The 14,470-nt window shown below is 45.7% G+C and overlaps 2 protein-coding genes across 8 annotated transcripts in view; one reads left to right on the forward strand and one right to left on the reverse strand.

Annotated features, from left to right (window-relative positions):
- LOC119456458 (diacylglycerol kinase beta-like) overlaps positions 1-14,470 on the forward strand; it is a 468,550-nt gene that overhangs the window by 267,830 nt on the left and 186,250 nt on the right. The window lies entirely within an intron of this gene.
- The window catches only part of LOC119457073 (uncharacterized), a 29,550-nt gene that overhangs the window by 5,850 nt on the left and 9,230 nt on the right, over positions 1-14,470 (reverse strand). The window contains exons 3-11 of one of the 2 annotated variants that reach the window (XM_049669885.1): positions 11,865-12,055; positions 10,989-11,094; positions 10,335-10,416; positions 7,750-7,859; positions 6,967-7,155; positions 5,069-5,162; positions 4,358-4,451; positions 3,112-3,277; positions 1,133-1,212 (exon numbers count right to left, since the gene is read on the reverse strand). In XM_049669885.1, coding sequence (XP_049525842.1) covers positions 1,133-1,212; positions 3,112-3,277; positions 4,358-4,451; positions 5,069-5,162; positions 6,967-7,155; positions 7,750-7,859; positions 10,335-10,416; positions 10,989-11,094; positions 11,865-12,055 — 1,112 coding nt within the window. Of the gene's footprint in view, positions 1-1,132; positions 1,213-3,111; positions 3,278-4,357; positions 4,452-5,068; positions 5,163-6,966; positions 7,159-7,749; positions 7,860-10,334; positions 10,417-10,988; positions 11,095-11,864; positions 12,056-14,470 lie in introns of both variants that reach the window. The other variant, XM_037718901.2, reaches the window with a different exon arrangement.

Genomic DNA, 14,470 nt, shown 5'->3' on the forward strand with positions numbered 1-14,470 from the left:
GGAACGCTCCATTTCCTTGTGCGAACAATCAGCGTAGCAACGGACGTTTCACAATCCTCCACAGTATAGACGATTGACGTAATAGCTCAGCGGAAACCCGCTAGGAGGAGTGAAGTAATTAAAGGGAAAATGTGACATCCACCCAATCATATAGCATCCACCCAATCGTAGCAATGAGTTTCCTTTGTAGCAGTTGCTATGATTAGGGCATGTCTCATTTTCCCTTTAAGTATAGAGGATTTTACGCAAGAAAGAGTACAATTTAGTTACAGTCTTCGTCTAGGAGTATGAAATCGAAAACATGATAATATCTGATGCAGTTATTTTGTTGGCAAATAAATAAGTCATGCGGAATAAATTCGCAATTTCACGCGCAGGTGCATGCTAAACTGCACGTACTACCAGCTTCAAGTGCAACGACGACAGTGGAATATTGTGAACAAGGAGAGCACCTGCACGTGACAGCGGTGCTGTGATATTGTAGCCGCAACAGTTAGTTCGTTTAACCTGTTGTCGAACATGCTGTAGCCCTTTAGCTGTTCAATAAAGCATGACTCACTTAATGTCACGCACGCTGGCCAAGGTGGAAGAACGAATTCTTGGTAATTTTGACTCTCTGTATTGGTTCTTAGGACATGTTCTGCTGTTTTGTTGCTGTGAGATATCGCTTCAAAGGCAGCCGACATACCTGTTTGAGTTGAATTATCTGAGCATAATTTTAATTATGGTATTGGAAAGACAAAAAAAAATAGCGTAGCTTGCACTGGAGGTGCAATGCTAAAGAGACAGCGGAGCTGATAGACACCTAGGTTGTCCTGGCTTTTGGGCTAGGCTAAGCACTACCAAGTCATCCCCAGCATTCTCCTGAAATTATTGTTTATTGATCTATTATTGATTAGCTATTGATTGGCTATGGATTGGTTATTGATAACTGACTAAGCTTAAGTAGTCCCAACCATGCTTAGCTAGACTTAGCCAGGCTCAGCTTCGCTAGTTCACAGGGCTACGTGCCATTGCATTTAGACCATTTCTGCATAACCGCGAGGATCGGCCCTCATTTTTGGGTTCAGCAGACACATTACGCCCGGCTTAAACAGCTCCGCTGTTAAAAAAATTAAAATAAAGCGCTTGCCTTTTTAATCTCCGTGTGAAGTAGAGCATGATTGTGAAAACTTGAAAGTCCAATGCTGTATACCAATGCTGAGGACTGCACTGAAATACGGAAACAGAGAACGCAGTAACGACGTTATCGGTAGCGTGATTACATGGTATAGTGTAGCTTTATACATACTTAAAGTGGTTCTCGCTAAGTTTGAACTTCTCCGGCCTTACAAAATTGCGCACCCTCCCCAGTGCCTCTACTAGAATGCATACACTAAGAAGAGGGTGTCGATGGAATATGCTGCACGTGACCGTGTATGTTTAGTCACAAAATTGTAACTAACTTTCAAGGAAGGTTTGTATTTTCTGGGACCCGCGCTTGTCTATTCCCTAGACAAAGCATACTCAAGTTACTTGACTGTAAATCTTGTTCCACAATGCTTTCGGATTACTGTCAATCCACCGCGCTTTCTTCTATTATTGAAATCTACCATTAAGCGGAAAGTAGCTGTTCTCGTTATCTCACTCCCTTGAACCCAAGAGGCGACGTTGTAGTTGTTTCTCAAACGTATTGCAGACTCGCCGGCGGAGACGCTTTCTCTCTCTCCAAGAAAAATGACCGCGTCCGTTCTCTAACGTTGCCGCGTAAGCTTCTGCGTGCATTCATCAGAGGGCCGAGTCAGGGCTGTCCTTTTGTAGCGGCTCGGAGGACGCGCTGCGGCTTTGGCTTGCAGGAATGATCCGTATTAATGGTAACCGTCTGTTGTTTTGCTGCGAAGATATCAGAGCGCGTCATTAATAAAACGGAAGACCCGTCCGTCGGAAAGAAAATCGCGAGAGAACGGCGAGACAGAGGAGGACTGGACCAGTGTGGCCGGCTAACGGTCTGCTACCGAACAGAGATTGCGCTGGCTCATCTGACCATGGTAAAGGATTCAAGACGGCATCAGTTGTCTCGCCCACCGAGGAAAGCTTGTGAAAGGAAGAGCAGCGGTCAGAATGTTTCTTCATTATCCGCCCAGTATACGCCTGGTGTCCCCTGGTCGAGGACAGATAGCGATCTGAATCACACGCGCTTTCTGATGAATCTCTTATGGCTGCCTTCAACCTGGGCCGGCCTCCTCTTTCATCTTGCATGGGTTCAAGCCGAGAGTTAAAACCGTATGATTGTCAATTTTTTATGTGATATAAATAGGACTACCATGTTGAATATGTAAGAGGGTAGGAAAGGGCCCAGCATGTACAGGTAATGTGAAATGCTGCTCGAGCTATTTGGAAGTACTAATTGGTGACAGATGCTTACACTAATGCTTGCCTGCTAACCGGTAGTCAGCATGCATTTGTTAGATATTTGAAGCAAGAATTCTGGTGGGTTTCAGAGATCTAAAAAAGAAAAAAAATGTGTGCTCCTTGCACCGTAAAGCCTGGCGATACGATAGAATGTTCATGTAATTAGACCGTTTCTCTCACTGCATCATCTCTACAACCGACACACTTCGTTTTTATGGGTTTTTTTTCTTTTCTAAGCGTGCTCAAAGAAATTCAGGTGCATAGAACCTTCTGCGCTAATCATATCCTCGCCCATGCAGAATATAATAGCCATGCAGAACCAGGACTCCTTGCACGATTTCTCTTCCTTATTTATAACCGGTTTTAACAGACAGAGAAGGAAATTTCTTAAGCATACGTTTACCGTTACCTTTCGTTTATTTGTGAAACGAATAATTTACCATAATCGGATGCCGCATCGTGAGAACGCAAGGGCTACGCGCGGAAAAATCGAATTACTCGTTGGAATGCAGGCACCAAGTCCAGCTTTATCCGCGGTGTATTCTGTTCGCTCTCAAGCTATAGTATTGTTTGAAGGAATGTGCACATGACTGTAATGCCTGTGAATCACGTTTCTTTTAATTAGCTTTATCCTTTTCAAACGTCATCTTTCATCCGTGAGAGGGACCCACTGAGTGACTGGTCGACCGAATAAGAGTAGAAGGTTATCAGGTTACTCACTATGTTTTCCAAATCGAGCAGGTTGAGCATTCCCGTGATGTAGTATGGCCAGTGGTCGGGAAAGGCCCGTTTGCGCAGTTCGCCGAAGGTGGCCCAGAGGGGACCGTACCCCGAAACCGGCACAAAGTGGTGGAAGCATGCCGTCACACACACAAGCGGGAACAACCTGCGGGTTTATTATTCGCCCTTGAACCGAGAGCCGTGGATGACAGGCACGAGCAGTAGTATGCCCTCAAGCATTTACACTAGTCATCAAGTGGCTATTCGTATTTTAAACATGCTTGTTTTGTACTGTACGTCTATTTCCGGATGCCTTAATTAATGAATGTGCCGAAAATATGATGATTTTATGGGACTAGGGTAGGTGCAAGACTCAAATACCGCTCAGCAGAGTAGAATACTGGGTTGGTTGGTACAGAGTTGCAAATAGAGTAGCAAAAAATAACATGCGACGAAAGAACAGCAAGATCCGTGATGCATTGCGCTACCTGATCTACAACGAAAAACATCGCACGCATCTGCCGCACGTTTGTGTTTAAATGTAGCACATCAAAAGCGAGAAATGTCACCAACATAAGGATAAGAGTAATCTGCAATCTAGCTTCGGGCATCAGGTTTTGCAACGTTCTATCGATAAAATATTCGTTGGGAGATATTGCGACATTTACCTTTTCACGGTGTCTTAAAGCTGAAGTTGAATGCGTTGTGATTTATGCACAGTGGTCAAGCAAGGGGTACATGCAGTTCAGCCAGCGCTACGCCAAGGGGAGTTGTCTTCGTCAGGACCCTGACGAATACAAGTCGCCTCGCCGAAACGTTGGTGACACCGACACCCCGTGTACTCTACCATTGTTGATAACGTTAAGTCGCCATCTTCCCGCGAACATCTCTCTTGTTAAGTATTCATAATCCAAGTCACTTTTACAGCAACTATGTAACGCTCGTTGTATTTATTTTTTAAGACAGGGATCTCAGCTCTAAACTTCAGACACATACAATACGAGAAACACAATGAGTACAACGTTCAACCAGCTCTCCCCGAAGAAAAGATTTTCCTGTTGTATTCCTTCCAAGTAGTTCATATACATGATTGCAATTAAATGTTTTGAGTGCCCCCCCCCCCCCCCCCCCCCTTGAGCTTTTTCTTCGATATAATTCTGATTGCAGAAACAAGCCATCACCCAGGCGCAGTTTAGCTCCGCTTAAGTCTGTAAATTGCTACTGCTCTTCTTAGAAAGGAACTTACCTGAGGTACCTGTGAAGTACCATTGCGAACCGAACTAGTCTTGCCGTGCTCTTCGTCTGATCGTTTTGAAATTGTCATCCACTGCATGAAGCCACTGTAAATATCAAAAAAGTATGCATCGGTCGTTGTCAAAGTTTGTGAAGAAAGTTTGAAATGAGCGCAAGGAACAACGTATGTGAAATGTTTTCACTTTCACTGAAATTAAATACTGGCATTAGCTCTCATATAAGCGTTTCACTAAACTATGCGAAATATTGCAGAAAAGCAACCACTACGACAGAGAGAAGGGAGAGTGTAAAAAGCATATCACATTTCTTCAACAAATGCAAGGTTCCTCAAGGACGCTGAATTAAAAGGTAATAGTGAGGACTAAATAACTATAAATTAATAACTAAAGAAAAAAAGCCACACAAGAGATGATTTCTGAAAACAAATGTATTAAATTAAACTGGGAAAAAAATGCCGGAGACAGGATCTAAACATTATTGTGAGGTCTAAGTTCAAACTCCTTGTCAAAGACAGTGAGTTCAGAGTAGTGATGTTCTAACGTTTCACACATTCAACTATACGAACTCTGACCGAGAACACAAACTCTACACTTTTGCCGGATTCTTCTAAACAACATAGTCTGATCAGACCTTACCACTAAGATGGTGTTCAAAGTGGAAAGAAAAGTAAAAAAGGAGGAGAAACACATCTGCTATGACTTACCTGACTGTCGTGAAAATTGCGACGCTCATAGTAGCGTTAACAATGAATTGCCGTGCCAGTGTTCTCGACAATTCGTATACTTCGTCGTTATTGTCTGCAAAAAAAAAAAAAACAATGGCAACAGTCATGCATATCCGACGCACATCTTGGAATCTACGTGAAGCGAAGCTTTCGTGTAGCGACTTAATCAAATGCTATAAATTTGCCCATTGACTCTTCTCCTGTATTATGGATTCCTTCCTGGGTTCCCTGATATAGGAGATGTGAGATCGACTTAGGGCCGGATGTCAGTATGCGATTTTTTAAAAATAAAGACGTTTCCACCTTCACCACTACCCATTTCAATCCTGCGACTTTGACGTAAAGGCAACTGGCGCGCGCATGTGCCCTAGCGCACCCATGCTACGCAATCTGACACACGCTGTGATAATCTCAAACTATTTGACGTTGGCATGATGGAAGCATACGTGCGATTGTGGCCTAATGGTTCGGGTATCGGGATGCTGTGCGGGGGGTTCGATCCCACCACGGGGCACGTAATTAATATTTTTTAAAGTGCGAGCTATTCGGCAAGACAGCAGTGGCACCCAGTAGCAGCCACGGTCAGGGAATTCCGGGAGAGTTCGCCAAGAAATATTCGCTTTAGTACAGGCACGTGAATGGCTGGTCAGAATGTCTTCATTTTTTATTTCACAAGGTTTGCTGTTCTCGCTATTTTACCTGTTTAAAATAACAAAACAGCTGCAAATTTGTTTGTTACACATTCATTTCCAATGAACTCCTATTGACGTACCTCACTTATGTTGTTATACACACGGCCTCGGGATATTCCACAGGGCTGCGTACATTTATGGACGAAATTCCTTCGCTTTAACATCATCATTTTTTGCCTTCACTTCTCAATAACTTAGCGCAGACTAGCAGGACAGAGCAAGTTCTCTCGGGCAAGTTTGTCTGCCTTTCTGTAAATAAAATTTCTCTCTTTGCAGAGATATGTGCGAAGTTCAATTACCTCCTAGAACAGTTGCATATTGTGAAGGGCGTAACATTAGGTTAGGTTGGCAATGGTTAGCAACTGTGAGGCCAGATAAGGTGGTCGTGTTTTCGCTACGCAAATAGATGCAAAAAATGACCTAAATACGCGGGAGGGTTGTGCCCTCACCCGCTGTTCGTGCCGGTCACGTCATGCTTGCCTATGGTGTTTTATGCATATGTGTGCATGTAAAATAGTGGGCGCTACTTCAAGGTTCGATATACTTGGAGTGATGCAACAAAGATATAATCCTCAATGTTGACCATCTTTTCTAGCAACCAGCTTCGTTACATCGCACCACGTATAATGAATCTTCGATCTTGTGCAGTTGTGAAACTAGACTGTTTCTGAGGTCTACTTAACTTTATTTTTACCTAATGGCCGATAGCTGTGCGCTTTTATTCGCTTTCTGCGCGCTACGATGCAAAGCACTGTCAAACTATAGCAACTGTCAAATTAAGCTCAGAAAGGCGGTCTTGTCATCCTCAGACTGTTACAGCGGTGCTCGTGTCCGTTAGATAGTAACATGTCGCTTCGCAATCTTTGAGCCCGCTTTCATGCTTGCAGCACCATGAAATGTGATGCAAGATCGCTATACTTAACCTAACTAAATAACTAAATTAACTAGACAGGACCATCTTGCGAAGTGTACCTCCTCATATCGTAATATTTACCCGCCTTTGATAAGCTTGGTTCCACCGCATTTCTATATGACTGCGGCTTCCATCATCCAGCCTTAAAATGTTTCCAAATGGAAAAGCTTTTGTGGATGACGTCTACTGTTCGTTCTTTTTTCTCGGAAACATTTCGGCGCACTCGACAGTACGCGTGGTGCCAACGAAGGCACATTTGTATCTTGTCTCACCCATGAGCGCTTCGTCCATGTAGATGTGCGTGTGAATGGCGATCACCCACACCAGGCCGATGACGCGTAGACCATTGAAGATGTCGAGTCTTTCCCCTTTCCCGCCGACTCCGCCGCCTTCCATGCGGAACGTGGAACGCGCAGTCCGAAGCAGGGACAGTGTCTGGAGTCGCGCCAGAAAGCGGCTCCCTGCTGCCAGAGCGTAGAAGACCGCGTCGTGTGCGTTTTTGCGTGTGGGCGTGGGGGGGCGAAGAGAGAATGGAGAAGCGAGTCAGTCAGTCCAGCGATAAAGTTTTGCAACTTTCCAGCTTGATAAATACACGGGCGACACTGTCCTGGCTAGCACAAAGTCTCCATTTGCTCAGACCTACTTTGCGTAACACTGTGACGTAAGATAACACTGTCGAGTGCCTTCGAGCTCTGGTTGCTGGACAAAAAAAAATAAAGAACTCTAGGAGATGACAGGGTCGGCGACACACAAGGATGACAGGAAAGGCTAGCGTCTAAGGTCTGCTCAGAACACGTCGTTAGCAAAGAGACACGAACTTCTTGTTATAAGAAAATGCGAATAGGAGAGAAGAACGACAACGAGCATAGACAAGAAAAAGAAAACACATTTTGTGGCGCGTGCCAGAGAATGAAAATGGAACACGCCTCTTAAGCAGAAGGTCAGGGACCTCAACAGGAAAGTTTCTTTGGCTTTGGTTTAAATATGTTGACGTCTGGTGAGGCCCGTCATTTTAAGACTTTGCCTGCGCGGAGTTTGCTATGGATTGTCCTTACCAGCATCTGAGTCTGCCGGCGCTTGGTCGCCGAGGGTGAGTTTGTGTCGATTGATCACATCCAGAACAGTCGCCAGTACCACCGTGGTCACGAACGCTGCCAGAATAAAACTGATGCAAAAAGTAAAATGCACATACCTCATGCACCTTGTTCGTTGACGGGTTCGCATGCCCAGTGATTTCATCATTTGCGTGTTAGCAGTGTTGATCGCGTGAAATATGAGTAAGTTTAAATGAATTAGTGGGTTTGATGACCGATAGCAGCTGTTATGAGAGGTGCCATGGCGAAGGACAAATGAGTAATTTGCACCACGCACGGTTCTTTAACGTGTAACCGAAAGCATGGTGCATGGCTTTTCTTTTTTCTTCCCGCCCCGTACGAAATGTGCCAACATTTTGACGAAGAAGCGGTTCTTCGTGTGTCTTGGCCACAACTTGTAAAAATCTTGCAACACCTTCGCTACCGTGCACCTTCGCAGAATTCTGCCGACGCTGCTCCTAGTGCTTCTATCTCTCTCTCTCTCTCTCTCTCTCTCTCTGTGCGTGCGCGTGCGTGCGTGTGCGTGCGTGCGTGCGTTTGTGTGCCATTACCAGAAAGACATTCAGCACAGAATAGACCAACAGTGACATACAAAACGCGCTTGGTTGGAACAGTTCAAAAGTAATCACACTCACAAACAGAATCGTCACAGAACTGCCGCACCGGAGCACAAGTTCAGTTCAGCCTAGAGCACTGCACGGGCTCGGGCTTACCCGAAAGCCACGGGCCGGGCCGGGCCGGGTAGAGCAGTTTTTTCACGGGCTCGGGCCGGGCTCGGGCACGGCGTGTGTTTTTTGACCCGTGCCCGGGCCGGGCTCGGGCTTTCTGGTGGTGTGCATGTAACGTGCAGCGAGTTATTCTCGGGCGTCTCAACTCTGAAAAACATGTATTTTTCCGTCTCGGGCCGGGCTCGGGCCTAAGGTAAAGGGGTGGCGGGCCGGGCCGGGCGGGTTAACGTAGATTATTTCCGGGCCCGGGCCGGGCCCGGGTCTAGCCATAAAAGTTTTGATCGGGCTCGGGCGGGCCGCCCAACGTAAAAACGGGCCCGGGCCGGGCTCGGGCTGAAAAAAATCGGCCCGTGCAGAGCTCTACCTTCCTTTATGCTCACAAGCGAAATACTAGTAATTCTTACAGCATCAACACAAATTCTTCGTAGTACATGCCCAGTAGCTTATTAGTCTTTGCAGTGTCATTCTGTACGGTCATGTATTTGTACCTATAACGGGCACATTTTCGCTGGCTCAGTAGTCATTCTGACGCTGAGCAAGGGGTTTGCTTCCCGCCTGAGGCAGCTACATTCTGAAAGTTACAAGACGCATACAAATACTACTCCTAGCCAAAAAGATAATGGCTGTGGTTAAACAAATTGATTACATGTTATTCCACTTGCATTATCAAGCTTCTATACCAAGTACTTCAGCGAAAAGTTTAGCAATGCTTTAAGAAAAGGCAGCATTCGTATCAAGGCGTTATTTCAGCAAATACACGTTATTCGTTGCCGTGGTAGCCAGGACTTTGCAGACATTTTCCTCTACGTTTTCTTAATTACCTTAAATTAGCTGATGAAAATTTATTTTGACTTTAGCTGACATCTTTATTTTGTAATTAAACCAGTTTGCTCTCTAGGTTCACTCTTTTACCTTGTAGAACACCAATCTTTATCGACTGTGTGCCCTTTCTACTTTCCACAGTGCGGCTTATCTAATGGACAGTTGTTCAGGTTAATCTAACTGCCTTTCTGCTACATTTTCTCTTTTTCTTGTCGTGATGTATTTCAGGAACGAAAACCTTGAAACTGATGTTAATCTCTGCATTGTCACTAAATAGACACTCCTTGAACGCTCAGCGGCTTCAGTACAATTCCAAACATACGTGGCGAAGTCATTAGTTTCAAGCTAATTTTGTGAATATGGTGAACTATTGCAAGCTCCTGATGTCCACGTGTCGCCAAAAGCAACAACCTCTTTTGCACAATGTTTGAGAAATACCTAAAGTTCTTCCTGAAGCAAGTGACATTTTTTTTTTGAATCAGGCATTTTTCTTGAATGTTAGTGGAAGAGGCTGATATGACTTCCCCCTAACAATGTGCACAAGTAGATTATCGCTAATGCCCACTTTTCTTTCGCGCGTATTTGTCGCGCGCGTCAATATATACTTATGCCGATCTCTATTGTCCTGTCGTGGGAATGTTGTCGGTAGCGCTACCTGTAGTCTTCTGCGCTTTTACACTTCATCATGTTTTCACGCAGAAGCTCGAGGCTTTTCTTTCTTTCTTTCTTTCTTTCTTTCTTTCTTTCTTTCTTTCTTTCTTTCTTTCTTTCTTTCTTTATTTCTTTCTTTCTTTCATGCCTCTTGACCAAACGTAACGCGAACCAGCAAATATCGTCTCAAGTGTGTTTATCCCGGAGGATGCGTCCCGTGAGAATGATTGTGAGCCCCTGCTGCTTTCCCAAGGGTAACACAGTGCAGATGATAGAGCAGGCGGCTCAATGGATGTGTTCGTTTTTCATCTGCATAGTGAGTGGGCGTTGAGGCGAGTCACTTACATGACAAAGATGGACGGCTCGTCGGGCGGAACATTGTGGTCGCAGGCGGAAACAAAGCTGGACAGCTTCCACTCCGAAAGTGCTGCGAACGACACAGATGAGAGTTCCTCAGCTGAAGGACGCGCCAACAAAACATGCCATCTCGCTTTGCCGTCTTCGCGCTTGTCTCAAGTTTCTCGGCACAGCGGAGCGAAATTGCTAAGAAAGTTGTCAGAAAAATAAAAATTAAAAAAGATACGATTACATCGAAATTCTCTCGCCATCCAAACTCTCTCATTCTCTTCCAGTTTTCTTTCCATTTGCCTTCCGAGAAAACTAGAGGAGTGGTACAAATAATAGTGATGCCTAGGCATACCATGCCTTTATGCGAGTTTTTGGTGATTTCCACAACCATCTTCTTTGTGTTTTGCAAATTCATTCTGATTTTCTTTTCTCTTTCGTTTATGTTGGTGGCATACAATTGGAATTCACTGGGTTTGTTTGAGTGGGAGCCTAAATAGAGAGCTATAGCTCAGCGGGTTTACGGGCCAGCGGAACGAGCGGGCGAGCGGAGAGGGCAGCGAAGCCCCACGCGAAAGGGAGAGTTTGTGTGTGCGCGTCTCTCTTAGGAGGGGGGGGGGGGGGGGGGGGGGGGAGTATTGAGCAGTCAACCACCTTCGTTTATGATTATTGTGAAGTCGTCGTCGCTGCACGATGACGGGATGCAGGCGCCTATCTTCAACGCTGACTGCTGGAAGGCGAACATCTTAGCGTTCTTTTGCTGCAACGTAAACGAAACGGGAGTCAGTTGTCGTGCAGGCAGACACACCACTATGCGAATGAATTTCCTGTTGCAAAAGCTACACATTGGAATGCTTTATGTTGAACTAACTTTCCGCGCAATACAACTTCTGAAGCGTCACTGAGGTGACACACCTACGTAATAGTTAATATCGGTGTTACATGGCTACTTTCGATCACGATTGAGCCCGATTCGAATCAAAATTCTCGACCGCGATTGGCTCCCTTCCGCAGGTTGCGCAAAGGAGCCAATTGCAGTCGAGCAGTTTTACATGAATCGGGCTTGATCGTGATCGAAAAGGACCATGTGACAACGGTATAAGCCAAGTGGGAATGCTTTGAGCAAAGCTGTCGGTACAATGCCGTCTAAAAGAGCCATGGATTTGTAACGCACGTATACCATGTCGACAAGAATTTCAAATGCAGCAGGCGTTGAATGACCACCAGTAAGGGTGCCGAATGTTGCGTATAGTGAAGCATACGACACAGATGAGAGAACACTAATGTTCGCCATCACCATCTGTAGTGAAAGCCCAAAGTTGTCAAGAAATGTTTCTTTAGCAATGTAACTCGGCTCTGTTAGCAGCGCTGTGCACTTGACGTCGCTGCCCTTGCTTACAAGGTTAGCGACAGGAGTCGCTGCAACAATACTGTGGTATAACTGGTCGCGTGATAAGGGTCTCAGGTTTTTCACACCGATGTATCCCGTACTAGTATAAAACTGCAGCGGAATAATGTAGCCGCTCTTACCTCATTCTGGCTGAGCGCCGGAAAAATGGGCAGCGGATCGGCGTTGAAGACATAGAGCGAGCAAAATTTCCTCGCGATGACGGCACCCCTCTCGTGAACGATTCCCGCGGCGAAGCACTCCTTGTGCGAACCGATCTCGGCCAATGCGCCGTGGAGTACTCCCGTCGGGAAGGAGCCCTGGGAGTCCAGCACTGAGCAGAGAAGCCACGGAGGAAGAACCGTAAGAAGTTATTTAAGCGCTGATTGACTGATTGATTGATTAACTGACTGACTGATTTATCAATCGATCGATCGATCGATTTATTGATTGATTTATATAGGTTCTACGGCCTAAAGCTGCACAGTGCTCTGTGAGAGATGCTTCGTGAACAATTTTGACCACCCACGGCTCTTCAACCCTTCACCTAGATTCAAGTTATCGAGCGTTTTTGCGTTGCGTCTACATTGTAACGCAGCGGCGGTCAGGAATCGAACTAACGAACTCCTCCTCAGCTGGAAAGCCCCATTATGCACAGATCCACAGCGGTGGGTACAGACGATGTTCTTTTCCACTGCTTAGGTGTATTTCTCAAGTTTGTATTGGGATAACCGGCTCTAAGGTAGCGTATACTACCCATCTGTGGGCACTAATTAAACAACAACAACAACCACGACAAGGTGTAAACCGTTACTTCAGAATAGTAAATTGGTGGGCTATTTCAGGTGACAATTCGTGCAGCGAGTGTCATCCCTGGTCAATTTCTCTGCTTCCTCTCCCTGCCAATTGAGCGCTCCTGTTTGCACATACCTTTTCCGTCCAGGTGTAAGCATGAAGTACTCACGGGCATGTGCCTGCTAGTGTGGTAATTCTAGCACAGGCTTCTCTGAAAGAGTGTCGACACTCCGCCTCGACGGATATTTATTTTGCCAGCTTATCTGTAACATAGTAGATTCGTAATTTATTGTTCTTTTTGGCGGCGTATTTCAGGTCATAGTGCGCGCATCTCGCCGTAATGCATCCGCAAACGCAGCTGAAGCGGGGGGAAGCGCGAAAGCCGAGCGAATGCCCGTTTTGATGTAGGCAGGCACTTTCTTGCATATTGTCTGTGGCGTAACCCTTTAAATTAATGTTAATGGATCCTGTAAGCATTTCAAACTTAAAATTGGGTGATGACTGTAGAGTTAGGAGCAGTTGCCTTAGCAGAGCGCTCGGTGAGCCACTGTTACAAATCGAATGTAACGTGGAAGCATTTGAACAGTGGATATTTAACAAATTTTGAAGCAAATATCTGAACATCACAACAGGAAAAACTGCAATACTGGAAGCCCGCTAGGCAGCAGCCCCCATTCAGTGTTAGGCAGTGGTATAGGTTTTTGGGCTTTTGCCTTTCTTATTTAAACAACAAAAGTACATCATCGATAACTTTCAAGGTACCATTATTATCATTTAGGGACTGAGCTTACTGTCAGTGGCGCGACCTCGAACCGTTTGAGCAATTTACCCAACTTCTTTAGTTCTCATGCGTGAATGTAAACAGTAAAACCTTGATGAATCAGGGAGGGTGGGATTTCAGTTCCTGCTTGGTAAAATGCGTATTGATTCACCGCACGCACGCACTTACGCACGCACTTGTCAAAAAACAAGAATATATATGAAATTAAAATGCAAAGCTTTGACAAAAAAAAAAGCGACCGAACTGTTGCAACACGTGGGCAGTGTTCAGAGAAACGAGCAGCAAGACAGTGAGGACAGGAGGACGGAAAAGACGGAGTGGGGAGCAGCGTATTTTGGGCCGTTATTCAAAGCTTATACGAAGGAAGGATGTCGGCCCTTAGGCACGTTCGCGTTCTTTTGCGTGCCTTCAATCAGCATAAGCTGCTTAGCGAGCAATTAGGTTCCGTACTTGGCCCAGCGCTCGCCAGCCGCCGCGGCCAGACGCGTAATCCCGCGCGCACGGCTCCTACATCGCACCCTTGTCTCGTTTAAGCGCTCATGCCGAAGAAAACTGCGTAAGCTTGTAAAGAAGCACGACGGTCGCAAACGATAATTCTTGTCGTGAGAGCACTTAAGATGTGCAGAGGAAACGGCGTTTTACGTAGGGGTAGGAGAAGCATATGCATTTACGTGTAATGCGCTTTCGTGGTGGCATACGGCTACTCACGGGCAGATGGAGAATGGTTGAAGCAACGGCAAATTCCGAACTGAGAACGGACTGTAATACCGTTGAGTACCCGCTAATGGAGGTTCTCGATATCTAGCTTAGTCATAACTGAGAGAAGCGAGGCAAACATAATGAAAGCAAGGAAAGAAATTTCATCCTCAATAAACGCAGTGGCTCCTGAAGATGTGACTCAGCACCCACATGGTTATTCATGAGTGTCAGATTTGCTCAGCGTTACCACATGCTAATCGGCATTATTATCACGCTAGCTGTGTCGACTATTTATATAAGAAAAAAAAGTCTCGCAGTAAGCTATTACTGGCGCAATGGGTGGCAATGGCTGTCGCCCTCCAGAGCTTCTCAACGCGCCACGACGGACCAGTTGATCTTTTGACAGACTCGGTAATCTGAAGGCAGCTTCGCTGTGACCTTCTTGAGGCGCAGTGAGTAGTTCGTTCTACGTTG

Source organism: Dermacentor silvarum, chromosome 6 (assembly GCF_013339745.2).
Source record: "Dermacentor silvarum isolate Dsil-2018 chromosome 6, BIME_Dsil_1.4, whole genome shotgun sequence".
In the NCBI taxonomy this organism is placed as follows: Eukaryota; Metazoa; Arthropoda; class Arachnida; order Ixodida; family Ixodidae; genus Dermacentor; species Dermacentor silvarum.